The sequence below is a fragment of the Mauremys mutica genome, chromosome 8 (genome assembly GCF_020497125.1).
Source record: "Mauremys mutica isolate MM-2020 ecotype Southern chromosome 8, ASM2049712v1, whole genome shotgun sequence".
In the NCBI taxonomy this organism is placed as follows: Eukaryota; Metazoa; Chordata; order Testudines; family Geoemydidae; genus Mauremys; species Mauremys mutica.
This window is the reverse complement of record NC_059079.1, coordinates 79,316,222-79,335,612: the sequence shown is the minus strand read 5'-3', so window position 1 is coordinate 79,335,612 and position 19,391 is coordinate 79,316,222. Positions and strand designations below refer to the sequence as shown.

At 40.8% G+C, this 19,391-nt stretch overlaps 1 protein-coding gene across 15 annotated transcripts in view; it reads left to right on the top strand.

Moving 5' to 3' along the window:
• The window catches only part of KCNIP1 (potassium voltage-gated channel interacting protein 1), an 849,721-nt gene extending 831,568 nt beyond the window's left edge, over nucleotides 1–18,153 (top strand). For all 15 annotated transcript variants that reach the window (XM_045026844.1, XM_045026845.1, XM_045026856.1 and 12 more), the window contains 4 exons: nucleotides 1,298–1,405; nucleotides 7,118–7,222; nucleotides 7,435–7,497; nucleotides 13,854–18,153. In XM_045026844.1, the coding sequence (XP_044882779.1) occupies nucleotides 1,298–1,405; nucleotides 7,118–7,222; nucleotides 7,435–7,497; nucleotides 13,854–13,901 (324 nt within the window). In that variant the 3' untranslated portion in view covers nucleotides 13,902–18,153. The remainder of the gene's footprint in view (nucleotides 1–1,297; nucleotides 1,406–7,117; nucleotides 7,223–7,434; nucleotides 7,498–13,853) is intronic.
• Nucleotides 18,154–19,391: the final 1,238 nt, after the last annotated feature.

The following is a 19,391-nucleotide window of genomic DNA, read 5'->3' as shown; positions in this document are numbered from 1 at the left end:
TGTTGGACTCTTTAGACAAAAATCAACCAGATATTTTCTGCAGGTGGCATTGCATTTTCTCTTTATCTAAGGACCTCATGTTTAATGTTATCAGCACCACAGGAAAAGTTAGTTGTCAAAGGTGGAGAAGAAAGAGGAGTGGAGAGATTTGACAGCAGAATCCGTGGGAGAGGGATGAGAGTGGGGGAGGAGGATGCAGACTGGTAGAAGTGTCAGTGACATGGATAGAACAGAAGGGCCTGTGATGCTTATGTCTTCTATACTGGTTGAGGTTACTGATGAACATGCAGATGTAGGTTAGAATTAGATGTATTGTCTTCTGAATTCCTTTTAAAAAAATAAGCTTATTTGTATAACTAATTGAGCAACCATCTTCAGGCCTCTGGCTGCCGAAGGAGAAAACATCCATTCATTAACCAAAAGTTGGTCTGGTGCTCCAGCTACAAAAATCTAATTCACCTTTTAATGTATACAAGCATTTGTGGTACATGGGCATGAAGTAATAGATCTAAGCAGGAAGGACTAAGGAGTTTGGAACAACTGTGTGTCCTTCATTGTGTGTCCCAGAATAAAGCCATACTCTTCTACCATATGACTAAGAATATTAGTATGTTCTAGAAGGGGCAGAAATGTTTTTGTTCCATTTATTATGTGTGTGGTGGAAAAGGTACCACATGAGTAGAGTGGTTCTCTGTGACAACACCTGTGCAGATGTGAGGTGGACTGTATAACATGAGCTATCAAGTTATTCATATGGCAAAAATTATACTAATATCTGAGTTATCCTCTAAGCATGTCCATTATGAATGAGATGTTTCTAGAGAACTAGACTCAGACCAAACTAAATGCTTAGATAGGGAAGGTGTATCATTAACTATCTTTAATACTTATTAGTTTGTCCCCATTATTGAGCTTTTCCTAAAGCTCAACAAATCCTAATTCCTTCCTGAGCCCTAGCAGTGAAGTTTCTTATGGGCTGCTGCTGTAATGCCAAGCCCTTTCGGGGTGGGAGGGTCATTGCCAGCAGGCATTGATCTTAAAGCATGAGCCTGTGCTGCATGAGCTAAAAAGAAGTTTTCTGTTAGTCAAGGCTGTAGCAATCTGATCAACCTCTTTATGTGGCCCAGCGGCTACTACAGGGTCGGAGGGAGGGAGGACAGAGCCCTTATACATTTAGTGGAAGGAGGGGCCAAAGAGTTTTTGTGACAATATTCTCCGAACAGGAAGTAAAGATGTTTTAAGAAGTTACTTTTTTTTTAAAGGCTTAAAATAACTTATTTCTTCTTCACTGAACCAGGGTTTTGTGATGGCACTATCAACTTTGTTGAGAGGAACAGTTCATGAAAAGCTAAGATGGACATTTAATCTTTATGACATAAATAAAGATGGATATATAAACAAGGAGGTAAGGCATTTTATGGCATTGACATCTGTTTAATTTTTAAAAGAACTGACTGGCTCATGTTGCACAGAGTAATTCATGTTTCATGCAGCTAATTAAGTGCCAGTCAGCATTGGGTTTGAGCATTTCCTTTTATTAGTATTCAAGGAAATGTGCATCGTTACTTTGTATTGCATAATTGTGGAGCCTATATTTTTCCTGTGTTGTGATGTGTCTTAAAAAAAATTACTTAGCCAGGAACAAATTCTGTATTCATAAAGGTATCTATTGATTCACAAAGGTAACTCTTGGGATAGGTATCAAATTACTGGTATGAGAGTCACTATGCTAATACCTGTAAGTCCCTGAACATGCCTAGTGTTAGCTAGAGATTTTCTGAAGCCCTGGTATACTCAGACAAAGCTGAGTGTTTGCCCATTTTATAAAAAGCACAGTGCCTTCTCTCCCCACAAGCTTGCCCCTGAATGATTTACTAGATCTACAACAAAATATTCTCTGGAGAATGTGCATTGAACAGTGGTGCTGAACTCTTCCATCCGATGCGTGTACGCTGTTTATAGTGGCAGTCATATACATGTAGAATTGAAGAAGGGTGGTTTAATAGCTAAAGCATACAAGCGGGAGTCAATAGACCAGGGTTTCATTCTTGGCTCTGCTTGAAGCTTCCTGGATAACTTTAGGCAAGTCAAGGTAGATTGCAGTTTTTAAAAGGGTCTTAATGGATTTTTTTATACCTAGAAAATATAGACAGAAATAATGTGACTTAGGGTACGTTTACACTTACCGGGACGGTCGACGCGGCGAGTTCGACTGCTCGGAGTTCGAACTATCGCGTCTGATCTAGACGTGATAGTTCGAACCCCGGAAGCACTAGTTCGAACTCCGGTACTCCACCGCGGCAGGAGGAGTTGCCGGAGTCGACCCTGGAGCTGCGGAGTTTGCTTCCGCGGCGTCTGGACGGTAAGTAAGTCGAACTAGGGTAGTTCGAATTCAGCTACGTTATTCATGTAGCTGAATTCGCGTACCCTAGTTCGACCCCCGAGCTTAGTGTAGACCAGGGCTTAGATGTTTATTGACCTGAATGTGTGGGCACAATCAAATGATTAGTCGTCCAGGTCACATTAATTTACACAATCGCTTGCAGGTACAAAACCAGAAAGCAGGTTGGTAATTTTTCTCTTCTTCAATTTCCTTATTTGAATATTGAGGCTGATACTGTTGTGGCAGCTGCCACCAGGTGGCGATGTTACACAAAGTCTTTCCCATTTTTCTTTGTGCAAGTAAGATTTTAATCTTGGTCTTGAGGTTTCTTTCTCTTGGTAAAGTATCTTTGGGGGAGCTGTGGGAAGCAGCAGGGGTGTTTGCTCTTGCCTTAATCTCCTTAACTAGTCAATTTCTGGAAGTCAGGCATTGAGGTTTGGCTGACATCCCTGAAAGAGGTATTCACCTGCATGCTGTTTGTGGGAGCACCTGTGATGTCTACAGTGTATAAATAAAATAAGATACACTCAAAATAAACCCAGACTCCATGTTACCGATTCCTCCTCCAATAGAAAGGTGACATACAAGGTCTTGACATCTGCTGTCACTCACAGAGGCGTGACAATGCTTACTTCTCCAGAGTTTTGTGGGGCTTAATCAAATAAAGCCAGAATATGCCACATTAACCCAGACTGAGTTGCACATTACTGCACCAAATTGATTTCAATAGGACAGCCCACAGAATATAGTACTACTCAATGTAAGGGTGGCAAATGCTAGCTCTTAATATCTAACGAAAGACTTTGACATCCTTGTATTTCAAATCTTTGGCACTAGGGAACTGCAAAGGGGAGAGAAAAACTTGGCTCGTAGACTGTATTGGAGAGAGGAGGTTAATGATGTGAGATACTCATTGGGAGTAATCAAAGAACCCGCCAGTGACACCAGCATGTTTTCAAATAGTTCTAGCATGATACAAGTGTCATGTAATGGGATGGAGTTAGTCAGACTAGCGCAGTTCTTGGGAGCCCAAGTGAGAACAAACCCCCACAATCCCCGTCCTCCGTTGGCCAAGGAAACAGTGCCTGTGTTGGAAAACTTGTCCAGTGTGGTGCAGGCAGACTGAGTGCATAGATTAACATTACAGTATATTTAGTCTGGGATTTTCAAAGGAGCCAATAGGCACCCAACTCCCAGTGACTCTTAGTGAGGACTTGAGCATTTAACTATGTTAAGGACTAATGCCATTTATTCAGGATCCTACCCCCAAGAAGTCTTGAGAATCTGAGATTTAAAAAAAAATACCATACAGCCCCTCTTCTCCAACCTCTCCCCGTCAACCCTACCTGTGTTACATTTACATATGGAAAAGGTCTTGTTGAAAATTTATTAAGTTATTCAGTAAACAGGGCCATGTGATTAAAACACAGGGAGAAAAAGCAATACTTCGTTGGGTACAAGGAACATCAGCTGACAGCTCCATAGCAGAATTATCTAGTTATTAAAGTGCCGATGATAATTTCTGTGTTTTCTAATTTCTTCCTAATACTAATGACAAAAGCTAGAAAATGAACTAGTTATTCACGTCTGTTCACACCAAGGTGAGGGCCCTTGTCAAATTTTTCTTTGTTTCCCCTATCACCAAAATAAGAAAGTTTAAATTATTTCTACACATCTCTGTCAATGAAAGTTAAGCAAGCAAATAACATAATGGCTTTACTGCAGCATGGTTGGATTTATAGATACGAAGACCAAAACAAATGGGATGGCATGCAGCTACACGCTGTTTGCACGATCTCATTTTCAGAGTAGAATGATCAAACACATGACGAGCCCAAACTAGTTGGAAGCAGGTTGCATCTACTCCTCTTTCCAGCCCTTTTCTTCTTTCTAAGTGTTAGTTTGGTTTGGAAGGTTTTGTAGTCGAGTAGCAACCCAACACCCTCCTCATTTTTTGATTACTTTTGCCTTTGCACATCCAGGTTATAGATAAAGAAGATTATCCTGAGCTTAATCTTGATCATTTTCTTCAAAGTAACCTGTACTTTCCCTTTAATCAAGTCTTTATTACAGAAGATGTCACATTTGATAGTGGTACAGAAACAAAGAAAAATCCTTTCCCCAGCCCAAAAGAGCTTCATCCAAATACTTTATCCTCAGGCTTTGGGAATGTGGGCTGTAACAGAAAGATACTGTGACGGGTTAGATCACAGAAACCTTCTTGGGAGCTGCCAACTGATGTGCCAAGACTACTTCTGCCCCTGCTTTCCTGCCCTATCAGCTTAGGACTTCAGTGCCCTGCCTGGTTTGAGTCAGATTCGCTAGCCTGCTGCAAACCCAGACCCAGGTCTGAACAACGTCCCCTAACAGCTATAGGCTAAACTGAGAGCAGCTAACAGAATTATTCTTATCTTTAACACTCAGATGCCCAACTCCCAGTGGGGTCTAAATCCAAATAAATCCGTTTTACTCTGTATAACGCCCATACAGGGTAAACTCACAAATTGTTCGCCCTCTATAACACTGATAGAGAGAGATTCACAACTGCCCCCCACCCCCGGTATTAATTCATACTCTGGGTTAATTAACAAGTAAAAAGTGATTTTATTAAATACAGAAAGTAGGATTGAAGTGATTCCAAATAGTAACAGACAGAGCAAAGTGAATTACCAAGTAAAATAAAATAGAACACGCAAGTCTATGTCTAAGAAACTCAATACAAATAGCACCTCACCACTTCCAGTAAACTTCCTTTTACAGACTAGTCTCCTGCTAGTTTGGGTCCAGCAATCACTCACACCCCTTGCAGTCACTGTCCTTTGTTCCAGTTTCACTCAGGTATCTTTGGGGGTGGAGAGACTCTCTCTTTAGCCAGCTGAAGACAAAATGGAGGGGTCTCCCACAGGTTTAAATAGACTTTATCTTGTAAGTGGAGACCCTCTCCTCTCTCCTATGCAAAGTCCAGCTCCAAGATGACGTTTTGGAGTCACATGGGCAAGCCACATGTCCATGCATGACTCAGAACTACAGGTAGCAACCATTGTTCACATGCTACTTTGAACGTCCTGAAGTAGACTTCTTATGTAGATTGGAGCATTCCAAGATCCATTGTTCCTTAAGTGCTTCTTGACTGGGCACTTAACTTTGCAAATTCCTTTCTAAAGAAGCTGACCAAATGCCTTACAAAGGTTACTTAGAAATCAAGCAAGTATACAGCCAATATTCATAATTTCAAGTACAAAAATGATATATGTGTACAAATAGGATGAATAGATTCAGTAGACCATAACCTTTACAGAGATATGTTACATGGCACATATAACATAAAACATATTCCAGTTATGTCATATTCCCATAAAGCATTATGGGATACATCATCACAGATACAAGTATTCAAATAGAAAAGAAAAAACAAGGGCCTAGCTCAGATTCCACCACCGCTAGTTCTTCAGCTGCCAGTTGCAGCAGATTGCCTCATCTAAAGCTGTCCCCTTTCTGACTGCCAAGGTACTGTTTATATAAAGTGCTCTAATTTAACTCTGAGCTTCCGGTTGTGCCTTCAGCCACTTGGCCGCCTCATTAACCCCAGCTTCAACCTGCAGGACAGATGAGCAATTAGTTAATTCATTTGGTAACAGTCCTAAGATAAGGCCTGTGCACCTGCCTAGTGTCCTCCTGATGGCATGTTAAACTTCCCTCCCTTATGCATGGCTCTGGCAACTAAATGCAAGTTAATGATCATGCCACTGAAAAACTGTGGTTTAACACAGGTATCCTGCCAAAATTGCCACTCTCAGACAACAGATCTGCTGTCCAAGAGTGTATAAGATTGCTGAACATGTAGTCTCCGCTCCTTTTGCCTACTGGAAGCCCTACTTTGAAATATGTTCACCTTAATGTGTCTAAATATTGTATAAAGGCATATATGCAAGTAAGACCAAATCCGAGCATCCAAAAGATTTCAGGAAGGCCCATATTTGACACTAGGTTCTGAAAGTCTTCCAGTAGCTAATTTCTTACTCTTTGTAGTGTGCTTACTGACAGTCTCTGCCCACCCTCCTTTTAGTGTGCTGTCATCCAGTGTTTTGGCTGGTCTGTGATCAGTTTTGAGCTCTTCCCGATAGGAATTATGTCTTGATCTATATTCTCTAACACACTGTGTTCATCTGTAGTTTAACACAAATGCTTAGCAATAATAAGTGCATTGAGACAACTGAGAAAGATGGAGTAAGATTGTAAGATTTTTGGGACAGGGCTGACTACTATTTTGTGTCTGTACAGTTCCTAGCACAATGGAGCACCATTCTTGGTTGGTACTTAGTCACCACTGTAATAGACATGATTAATAAGCCAAGAAACCACAAGTTCTATTGTGGGGCCAATTCTGGTCAGTCTCTGTGGATAATGCCGGAGGTGATTCTTCCCAATCACTGGATGAAATTGGGGAAATTATAGTGGCCTCACAGGAGCTTTTGCAGCATGATTGACAAGTGATAGCAGAGCAAGAGAGGTCCATTTGTAGACTAGCATATGTATGATGACGTCCGAGTGTATACCAATAGAGGCTTGTGGTATCTGGAACTAAGGTAGAAATGCCAAGAGTGAGACCTAGGTCTAGGCCTTCCTTAACATTAGGAAGAGAGCAAAGAACTGGGCCTTATTCAGTAAAAGAAAATAATGTACGGCTTGTTTGTATTAATTTCCCTGTTGTATGTTTGCATGTCACTACTCCAGGAAATGATGGATATAGTAAAGGCAATTTATGATATGATGGGCAAGTACACATATCCTGTTCTCAAGCAAGATGCTCCAAGACTGCACGTAGAAGTTTTCTTCCAGGTACTTAGTTGATTTCTAATGCATTTCTCTTGACACTTAGCTACCAGCAAAACCTGAGCAATGACACTCAATCATTCCGAATTTCAGTGGTAGCCTCTGTCTAAGTTTGGAAGATACTGTAGTTTTATCCAAGTTACAAAATGACATGCTACATATGCAAAAATATATCAGTGTTATGAGAACTAAACATGTTTCTTTGTTTTGTTTTGCAGAAAATGGATAAAAACAAAGATGGTGTTGTAACTCTAGATGAGTTTATTGAATCATGTCAGGAGGTAAGGACATTCTTATTGCTGCCATGAAAGCAGAGAAGATGGTCTCATGCCACAATGTTCATATCCGCTCTGGATTTCAATCCACCTCAAGTCTCTGGGTGCTCAGGATCCCAGGTTTCATTCTATTAGATGTTCAAGCCAGCTGCAAAATTCAGCTCTGGGTTCTGATCTGTGAATCTCCCTAAAGATCAGAGTGCTTGCTACCTACATGGATTTGGTGCAAACTGGTCACTGAATACAGTCTGGTCATTTCCATATATATGTGTACAAATAGGATGAATAGATTCAGTAGACCATAACCATAACCAGCATTTCCAGTGCTGATGGCCAGTGCTTTTATTTTCCCAAGTGAATTCCTGATTCCCTGTTACTGTACACAATTCTTAGGGAAGCTCCCAGAGCCTTTAACTTATGTAGAGAGACATTGTCAGCCTCTCAAAAACAGAAAAATACACAAGTGGTTTTTTTTTCTGGATAACATTAACATGGACTATCACAATGTCTGAGCTGTCCAAAATCATAAAATCTGCCTAGGAACCTTTCAGTTACAACACTGACTCATAAAACTCATTGATGTTTAAGGTCAAATGTTAAAAACAAGTGCTGTAACTGAACATCTTTGGCAAATTCCATAAATTAAACTGGCTGTGGTAATTATTTACTGTTATTTTTAGCACCTACACAAAGACCAGCATCTGCATGAACATGCAATTAGCCCAACGTCTGTTTTCTTGGACTCCAATTAACTGTGTGACTGTTTGGTCAGGGATGTTTCCAGTACTTAAGCAGTGCAAAAAAAGCCTTTGCCTTTTATAGAGTTTAAAACAGCACTAATTATCATTTACCAAGCATCAAGCTTTCCCTAGAAACTAATTCTTGTTCTCTAATCAAAACGTTTCAATATTTTTCAGGTATTTTTGTGGGGGGTGGGGTAAGGAGGGGAAAGGGAGTTTTCAACCAAAGCAGTTGAGCAATTTCGATCACCCAAATCTGCATTTTTTTTGGTGAAAAACGTTTCCCATGAAAAATTTCATCCAGCTCTGCTCAGGAGTGTGCAACTCATCCCTCATTATTAGATGACTAAAGCAATGTCTTGTCAGTTTGGTTGCTTTATTCTTGACATCTTCGGTTTCTTTGCTTGGGTTTTGGCCCCTTCCTTAATTTTTTTTTATCTGTTGCTTTGTTCCCCATTTTTGGTACCAGTGGAGTATTAATTTTTTTTACTGGTTATGTTGTCTTGTCTTGTGGTTACTAAGTTTGCCTTGGGGCTGGATGTGTATGATCATGATATAAGAAATTTAAACTGTTTCACTTTCCTCTGAGATATTTTTTAAATGCTCTGAATCTGAACTGTGGTTTCTGTTCAGTGCTTGAATACCTTGCTGTCAGAATGCGTCCCATGCCATGTACTGCACTGCACCATCCCCTACTACGTTGAGTCACATCAGTAGCTGGAGTCTACTCCTATGCTCATTTTGGGCTGGTGCAGAGGTATAAGTGTGTGTGGTAGGGAGAGTGGGATTATGTTGGCCTCTAATCTGCTACCTGTGGAAGACTGGGTTTGAGATAGCTCTCTGTTTCATCCAGTTGGTGTTCGGGATTGTTGGAGGCCTCCACAAGGTTGATCTGCAGCTGATGGGAAATGGATCCAGCTGAGACAATCCAAAAATGGGGGTGGCGAAAAACTGGATTGTATTGGACCTCAAACAGTTCCTCTGGTGACTGTGGGGGGAAATCTAAATTACCCTGTGAGCATGGGATGACAACAAGAGATTCATTGAGTACATCAGAAGCAGGAAGCCTGTGGTAAAAATCTAAGGTCCCCTGGATTGCAAAGAGTTAAAGAGAGCAATTAGGGACATTGCTGAGAAAAAACATTAATGGGAACCTAAATGATTTCTCTGCATCAGTTTTCAACACCCAGAATGACAGTGAGAGTCCTGCACTGGACCTGATCTTTCCTTGTAACAAAGATGAGGTACACTCAGAGATAGAGGTGACAGCTGAATTTGTGCTGGAGCAAATTGTTAATTGATTTAAAATATGGTAAGCTGCCAGGCCCAGATGGTAGACACCCAAGAGTTCTGAAGGAGTTGAAGTATGAAGCACCTGAGCTGCTAACAAAAAAGTATAATCACTCATTAATAATAGCTATTGTTTCTGAGTATTGGGAGGTAGCAAATGTTTTTGCATATTTAAAAAATGGTTCATGGGATGATCTGGGGAATTATAGACTTGTAAATTTTACATCTGTATTGGGCATACTGGCTGAATTAAACATTGCAAATAGAGTAACAACACATTTGATAGTTCATGATTGGATATGGTCTAACCAGCGTGGATTCAGCACAGGAAAATCATGTTTCAGTAATTTCTTAGAATTCTTTGAATGTGTCAGTAACATGGGTGCATAAAGGAGAACCAGATAACATAATTTATTTAGACTTCCAAAAGCCTTTGAAAAGGTGTAAGAGGTGAAATATTTTCTTGGATTAAAAACTGGGTAGGAGTCAGAAAGCGAAGACTAGGATTAAATGGTCAGTTTTTATCATGACAAAACGGTTAACAGCAGGGTGCCTTAAGATTCGTACTAGGGCCGATGTAGCTTAGTATTTATTAATTAACTTGTGGGGGTGGGGCTTGAGTACTGAAGTAGCAACATTTGCAGATGATACAAATTTATTTGGGTTAATCAGGACCAGAGAAGACTATGAAGAATTTTAGAGACCTAAACAAGCTAGTCAGTGGACAGCATGATGGTAGATGAAATTTAATGCTGACAAATGCAAAATAAGGCACATTGGAAGGGGAAAAATAAACTACTCTTGTAGTTAATTTAGTATAAGGTGTAACAACTCAGGAAAGGGACCTGGGCGTCAGTGAAGAAAATTCAATTAAATCCTGTGTTCAGTGTCAGCTGTGGTCAAAATCCCAAAATGATGTTAGGATGCATAATGAATGGGATAGAGAATAATACCAAAACGAATGCCTTTTATATAAACCAATGTGCAGTGTCCCCTGGAATCCTGTGTGCTGTACAGGTCACCTCATCTCAAGAAGGACACTTTAGAATTGCAGAAGGTTCAGAAAAGAGCAGCAAGAAAAGGTCATAAACCTGGAAAAACTCTCCATGCAGAGAGATTGAAAGGATTGGGGTTCCTTACCTTAAAAAGGAGACAAATAAGAGAGGGCACAATAAAGGTGTATAAAATGACGACTGGTCTAGAGAAGATAGGTTGGGAGCTTCTGTTGTCCCTGACTCATCAGACATGAGCAAGGAACATTAAAATAAATTAAAAGGTGGGAAATTCAAAACCAATAAAAGGAAATACATTTTCACATGACTTGTAATTAAACTGTGGAACTCAATGCCACAGGAAGTCATTGACACCAGGAATTTAATAAGATTCAAAAGGGGATTAGATATTTATATGGCTATCAAGAATATTCAGAGTTGTTATAATCAGTGATAACAGAAATTTTGGCAGGGCTATGAAGCACTGTTCTTCAAGCTTTAAACCCATCTCTAACTATTGGAGGTCACGTATGTGGGGGGACAGATTATCCCAGATTATATGTCTGCTTGTGGGGTTCTTACACCTTCCTATGAATCATATGGATCTATCCACTGCTGGAGACTGGATGGACTAGATCCTTAGGCCTGATCCAGTCTGGCAATGCGTATGTTCCTATGATAGGCTCTTGGGGAATTAGAGCAGTGGTTGCCCTAAAAACAGGGGCCCTGATTCTCCACTGAATTGTACCTTGTGTAGCCATTTATACCTGTGCAAAGTGAGGGCAAATTGCTACCAAACCAGACTGCACAGGTGTAAATGATGGATAAAAATTGGGACAAGAATGTTCGGCATCTGCTGGACCTTTAGATGTTGGGTTTCGAAGACTGTCACCCCTTGCACACCTGATTTTGAAGTGCTATAAATGGAAAAGTGATAAACTATCATCCTCCGGTTGGATAACACTGAGTGACGTGACTGCTCTCTCTAGCTGTGCTGAGCTCAGTGAAGATGCATACATGGATGTTTGCTGGTGAGAAATCAGATGGGGGAAACAAAGTTAGCCTTTACATGGGACTAAAGCAGGGGTGGCCAACCTGAGCCTGAGAAGGAGCCAGAATTTACCAATGTACATTGCCAAAAAAACACAGTAATACGTCAGCAGCCCTCCATTAGCTCCCACCCTCCAGCCCCCAGCACCTCTTGCCTGCCGCAATCAGCTGTTTTGCATGCGCAGGAGGCTCTGTGGGGGAGGGGGAGGAGTGAGGGCATGGCAGGCTTGGGGAAGGGGCAGTGGCCTTGGGGGAAGAGGTGGAGTGGGGGCAGGGCCTGGGGGCAGAGCAAGGGGTTGAGCAGTGAGCACCCCCCAGCACTCTGGAAAGTTAGCATCTGTAAGTCCAGCCCCGGAGTCAGCGCCTATGCAAGGAGCGGCATATTAACTTCTGAAGAGTCGCTCTGGAGCCACAGGTTGGCCATACCTGGACTACAGGAACTGCTTGTTCTGGACCAGATTCAATAAGAATTCTATTCTGTGGATGCAAAGGATCATGCTGCAGAGACCATGTGGAATTTTTATTGAATCTGTCCCGTGTTCATTAACAGTGGGTGATTTCTCTGGGTTTTATATTGCAAAATCTGTATAGGCATGAATGATTCCATGAGTGTATCTGACTGTGCCCATTGCAGCAATTGCCCAATCTCAGGCATCATATCATTCAAAGAGGAAAGATGTTCTTGTGGGTAAATCATTGAACTAGGATTTGGGAGATCTGCACTCAGTTCCCACCTCTGCCACAGATTCCCTGTGTGACTGTGGGCAAGTCATTTAATTGGAGTGTGTCTGTTCCCCATCTGTAAAATGAGGAAGATATTTCCTTCCAACCATCCTGTGTGGATGTTGCCTGTTTAGATTTTAGGCTCTTTGAGGCAGGGACTGTCTTCTACTTTGTGTCTGTACAGCACCTCTCACACTGAGACCCCGATCTTGCTGTGTCTAGGCGTTACACAGCGATAACATCAGTCATTCAAATTGCATAGTGTTATAACTGTTCTTAATTTAACAGCAAAATATAATTTTCTTTTTTCAAAATATACAGCCTCTCTTTTGTAAATCTGGCCTAATCCAAAAGAAGAACAAATGAAGAGCATGCCTTCTAAAGGCAGAAGAGAGAAAACTAGAGACCTCTGCTTTATCATGGCAATTCAATTGAAGACTAAATATATGTCACATTACCATTGCCTAGTAAAACCCACTTCCCTTGTCTAAACATTGATAATCTGATAGTATGAGAGTATTTGACTTAACTGTGGTAGAGTGCAGGGGCTATTCCTTGGTCCATGGAGAACAAGGGGTAAACCTCAGTTCAGCTCCTGCCCCCTTCCCCTGCCATTCAAGGAAAGGACTTGGGGATGAGATGGCAGAGAAAGGAGTCTGTTTGAGAAGCAAAAATTCCTCTGTTGCAGAAGAGGGGAAAGAAGGAAGGGACTGAGTCTGCTCAACTACCTCCTCACAGACCTTTCCCTGGTCATTGATAATAGCCTTCTTAAATGGCTGCCAACCAAGGCTAAGATCACTGGTATCTTGCACTGCAGCTCAGCTAGTTCACAGTGCATCAGAGATCAGACCAAAGTCACAGATTTAAAGAGACAAGTGGGTGGAAATAAAAAGCTCTATAATTTGACCCAGCTTTGGGTACATCAAACATCAATCTCCATAGTACATTTGCCTGATGGGAAATGTTTTAAATCAGGTTTTCCCCATGTATAACCCTAATTTTGTCATTTGGATTCAGGAAATCAATGGCGCTTGAGACATCATGTATTTCAGTCAGGAAGTGGCTGCATTTTAGTGGTGAATCAAGTAATCCCTGGGTACAGTTTGCACATCAGTTTAAGGCCTATGACTTCAATTGGACAGTTCAGCCGTGTAAAGTTAAGCACACGTGTAAGTGTTCAAAGTCAATGGGGCTCCATGCAGGCTGCAAAGTCTGCCCACATGATGCTCAGAACAGGCCCCACTTCACTAAAGAACTGAAGCATGTGCTTCAGTCTCTCATTATTCAGCAAAGAATTTAAACCGGTGTTTAACTTCAAGCATTTGCATAAGTCCTACAGACACCCACTGTATGCTGCCTGATGTGCCCAAGTGCTGTGCTGAATCAGGGCCTAAGCTTGTAAGCATTTCAGGGTCACCTAGGATGAGTGGTGCTACAAAAATGTAGCCACCACATCATGCAGCAATGAATATTTGGTACTGGCTGTGCTGCAAAGTGCCATAGAAAGCTTTAAGAACACAGATTTTCAATACCACTCTTAAGTGTATGTTTTTCTCATTGCTTCCAGGATGACAATATTATGAGATCCTTACAGCTCTTTGAGAATGTGATGTAACAGCATCTGGAATGCAGCATAGGAACCAGAGACTTTGTACGTAATGAAAACCTTCTTTCTGGACGAAGGCTTTTTACAACTCAGCTATGTTGCGTGAACAAGGATTGTGTAAGGCATCTCCAACCGAGCTTCGTTTCCGAATGCAACAAACTCCCATCTCTCCTCCCCAAGAGACACTAACTGGAAGTTATTTCATTTTGGAAGCATGCTAATATTTTAATAAAACCTGATGAGTGAGACCTGCTGCTTGAAGTTTAATGAATAATATACAACATTCTGTTTGCTAGTCACAAATTCTGCTGCTTTTAATCTAGCAAATTTGATTACATCTGGTAGCACCATGTCAATAGCTTGCTAAGCCATCTATTGTGAGTGGAAGCTCAGTCCAGTCCATCATAGAACAACGTGTTATATAAATGTCCTCTTTATTTTGCTTTAGCAGAAACCTAATGTAGCAAGTCATCTATGTTTAGATTTTGAAAACTAACACCAGATTTATTTACTATGTTAAATGGAGGGTCTAGTTCATTTAAAAATCATATATCCCACTTTAATCAACATTCCTGATTTTTCTCTCACATACACTGGTGTTACTCCATTGAATTTCATGGAGTTGCTTCTAATATATACCAGCCAGAGGAGCATCAAGCCAATATACATTAGAGGAGCAGAATACACTTTTCCATATACAGTTTCTGCACTACAGAATGAATCCCATTGAGTAACATTGAGTTCCTGTAGGACAAGATGGTTTTAACGGGATGGAACTGTGGGGGGGAGGGCATGCTTTTACCATTAAATGCCCACCAGTGTTCCCAGCTACAAAGTGGGCCTCTAGCATACAGTATGCATCTCCCACCAGAACAGCTTCAATGGACCATGGTCCTTTCTGTATGGTTTGAAACACCCTTAATAAATACATCATTTGTAGTTTTACATTGTTTTAAAGCAAGGTATTTCCCAATGTTTGGATTTATTTGAACTTTTACATTTTTCTTCTGAGACCCCTCTTGGCTGCGAGAGTAAGGGAATATGTTTGGCCAAATGCAGAGAGGCAAATTAGATCTTAGTACTCAGCAGTCCAGAATAAGGCCCAGATCAAGTAACTGTCTCCACACAGGTTCACAGAGGGCACCAGGAAGGCTGATTGCACTCGTACAGCAGAAAGCAGTTGTGACAGGCAGGCAGCTAACGGCAGAGGAACCAAGAAGGAAAAAGAGAACAACCTAACATAGTCCAGGATTGCCATAGGCCTCCCATATAGGAAACACCTATATTTTTATTATATCAGAGACTATATTACAAATATACTGCCAGCACTGAAAATATATTTTAAATATTAGGTAAGTAGAAACTTTTTATAATATGCAAAATATATGCTATCACTTGTTTCTATAGCCCTATATTTTATAAAGCCTATTGATCCACAGACATATTGCTGATGTAGACATAGATCTGATTGATACCTGTGTGATGCTGTGCTTGCACCACCGTTGAGGACACCCCTGTAACATGTCCTGGCATACACTTACACAGGTGCTGTGCTTGACTCATGTGAGTAGCCCCATTGAAGTCAGCAGCGCTATTCAAGTGAGGAAAGTTTTAGTGCAGGCAGGACTGGAGGCTTACTCTGCTTTTCTGGCTACCTCACACCAAACACCACCACCGAGTTTGTTCCGACAAAAGATGTAGAACATGGCAACTCCCACCAGTGTGCTGTGCCTTGCAACGGGGGTGAGATGCTGTGAAGGTAGCACAGTCCAGTTGTACTATTATCTAGCTATTATCTTGATAAATAAGTATATAGTAAATCAAAGGTGGAATAAATCAGAAATTGTATCTTATTGCCTCTTCATTTTTCTTGCAATCCTAGTTTAGGTACAGAAGCTTAGATTTAATGCAAGGCCAATTTATTTACACAAAGTGCAACTACAAGTTCTCAGTCTGAATTAATAATTTCATTTTAAGAGAAAACAGCCAAATAAAAAAGGAAAAAAGTGACTTAGAGTGACAGACAGTGTCTATTTTCTGTAACATGCTGTATCAACTCTGCTCACAAAATGGCAGATGCAGCCTGTGGACTCCTAGAAATTTAAAGGTGCAGTACACAAAATAAGATTACTAGAGAGACAAGGTAGGTGAGGTGCTATCTTTTATTGAATCATCTTCTGTTGGTGAGAGAGACAAGTTTACACAGAGCTCTCCTTCATTTCAGCCTCACCCATCGGGTCTCTAATATTCTGGGACCAATGCGTCTACAAGACTGCATACAAAAATAAGATTATTTATGAAAATTGTCAGTTACATATAGCCAAAGTGTGTGTGTTTGTGGGAGGAGCGGGAGGTGTCACAAGGGCCCATAGACTGGGAAAAAAACACTAAATCAAGCCAGTTCAGGGCGAGGGGGTGCATTTTAGGCAATGTCTTATCATAATCTTAGACCAATAGCTTTGATAACCACCCACTGTTTTCAGACCACTGTAAGCACAGTACCTGAGGCCACACCACAATACCTAAGTCCAAATTAAGTTCTTGGGTAATGCCATTGAGTTAAGTAGAATTACATCAGTGATGAGTTTGGCCCTTGATGTTTTTGTTGGTATAAACTTTCAGAACTTCTATAATAATGATGCAAGTTATCTTCTTGTTAGCTGGAGACAAAACTGTAGTGTGTTGATTTGTTAATCCGTGTACAGAGTCACTGCTGTACTAGGGTGTACTATTGTCCAGACTGTTCTAATGTTTATAAGTACCTTCTGCTGAGTTTGGCCTTGATTCAGCAACACACGCAACTTTAAGCACCTAAGCATGTGAAAGGTCCCATTGACTTCCACTGGGATCATTCATGATTGCGTGTTGCTGAATTGGGGCCTGAGTTAATGGCAATGCTGCTTTAGCTTCTCTTGTTGGGAGCCAAACGCCCTGGGTTCTGCTACTGCCATTAACCATGGATTCTGTTTGTGTAGGGTGGCCACAGAACGTCATGGCCCTAATTATGCTCCCACTGAAGTCAATGGTAAAACTCACTTTGATTTTAGTGGTGCAGGATTGGGCCCTATGACAGCATGATAATGTTTCCACCCTGGGTGATACTTCAGTTCCAATTACTGTTACTGATACCTAAAATAGCAGGATTAGCACATCTGGCAGCTGTATCTTCACATATACTGTAGAAAGTATCTGAAGCCATTCCCCCTGATTGAACAGTTCTAGTTGTAAATTCAAATGGTGACAGAGTAACTTTCTTTAAGAAACCATGTATTGTCTCTTGTATCTCATCCCACAATTTATCTGGCAATGTCTCATCCATAGGCTGGTATGCATTGATGCACAGTAAGCCTTCTCTTTATGAACTGTGTGCAAAGCATGCGTGGATGAAAAAGAGCCAGTAACTGTGAGAGAATTTTATTCTGCTTGGAAAAGTCTTTTGGTTTTAAATTCTCTATGAATGTTAATTTGTAAACTTGCAAACCCTCCCATGATTCATAAATGGGGTTTGCAATATTTATGGCAAATACTTACTACTACAGCTTATTGAATAAAACGTATTGTGATAGTCTGATCTCATCCCATCATGAAACCTACTACCTGTATTTGGAAGGCAGTGACTGTGCTGGCTTCTAAGTTGCAATTAGAATATCCATCAGTGCTATCAGCTGTACACATTTTCTCAAAATTGTGAATGTTTAAATAATGGCCAGATGATTTGTCTGGCTTAATTCATTAGTTAATCTACATAACCATGCCAGCAGTTTTAAAGCACATAACATGCATATTAGGCAACAATCTATTGAAAATAAGAATGTCAATAATGACGCAACAAATGTAATGTGTCTGCTACTTTTGATGTTAGTTTTCCTGTTACTTTGAAAGCATTGCAATGTTGTGAGTAATCATGAATAATGTGACCCATGATGATACTGATATCATAAGAGAAATGGCAATGTTCAAATGCTTTAAGCAGAATATTAGTATCCCTGGATTGTGACACATGCTGAACAACCACCATTGTGTCAGCCTAAGAACTCTGTTGATCCGCGTGCAGCAGTGTAACTTTTTTCTTCATCATGGAAGTCCCATGATTGACTTAAGGACGTATGGGCAAATAATATAAATTGTGCTAACTGAAGCCATTTTACTGGAGCAGCAATGCATCGCTTCACAAATGCTATTATCCAATGGCAATTTGTATAACATTTTGTTGAACAGTTTTAAAGAGTTTGAGTTTAATAATAAAAATAAAAGATGTACAGGTGGGTGTCTTTTTGTAGCCTGTGGGGTGCTCAGGTCTTGAAGGGACACTGTCAGGTTAAAAATCCTGGATCAGATTTTTTTTTAAAAAGGCTCCTGTTCCAAACACACATACCTGTGTATGTGCCAAATGGTATTGCGAACTGGCACTGTGAGCATAACATTTACCTGCACATGGGTTATGTGCATGTTTAACTTAGCTGCATGCCCTTACACCCATATATTGATGCAACTCTAACTCTGAAATTCTTCTCCCCAAACACAGAAACTAATCAATGCCTTTACCTGTATCACTCATAATATCTTGGATTAGTAAAACTGTACATCTTATTTCTTGTGACTATTTTGGCTGTTTTCATTGCAATAATGTCAAGAAAATATCTAAACAATCTTATTTCTTGGGCTAAAAAGAAGGCCTATCCATGTCCCTTTAGCCACAGTCTGGTGACAATAGCTATCCTGACACTTAGATAAATGCAGACAACATTTGGTATTATACATATTTGCTAAGCTACATATTGTAGGGCCTGAAATATAGACAGACATGCAAAGGAGAAAGGGTTCTCTTGCATACATGCAGAAATGCGACAGTTAGCTGTATGAAGTATGCTATTGGTCTGATTATGCTTCCTAATGGATCGATGTCAGCACTACCTTGATTGGCACCCTCCTGTGTTCCAGTTCTTAGCAGACTAGGCAGGCATTGGGAGGACATGAAGAATGAAGCACGCTCTCATCTGCATTAGGCGGGGTAAGGTACGTTGGCCAGTCACTGTGGAGAAATTTGCTGCCTGACTTCTACCTGTTCTTGGGTTTAAAAGGGCTTGGGGCTAATCGAGCACTTTTCATTAGCACTGAAGTCACTTTTACCAGGAGGCTGCCTGTAGGAATGGCAAGGCACAGTGGTGTTTGCACCATCTAGTCACATGCCCATGCTGTTTTTCTAATTTTGTTCCTCAGCTCCTCCCACTCAGACCAGAAGATCAGGCTCATTCTGCTGTTTAGCTGCCCCTCTCTGCATCCAAATTAAAACCACATGTTTACATACACCTTTGCAAAGCATGTTTTGAGGAAATTCTATATGAAATTGGTGCTGCTGCAAAAGGAGCAATAGCTTGAAGCTGAGGCAGATTCGGTCACAGCAGCAGAGGTGAGCAGTTAGTCTTGGAATAAACAGTGACTCTGCTGAAGTGTGAGATTGTTTGGCAGTCCATTTTCATATGGTGCAGTCGCACTGAA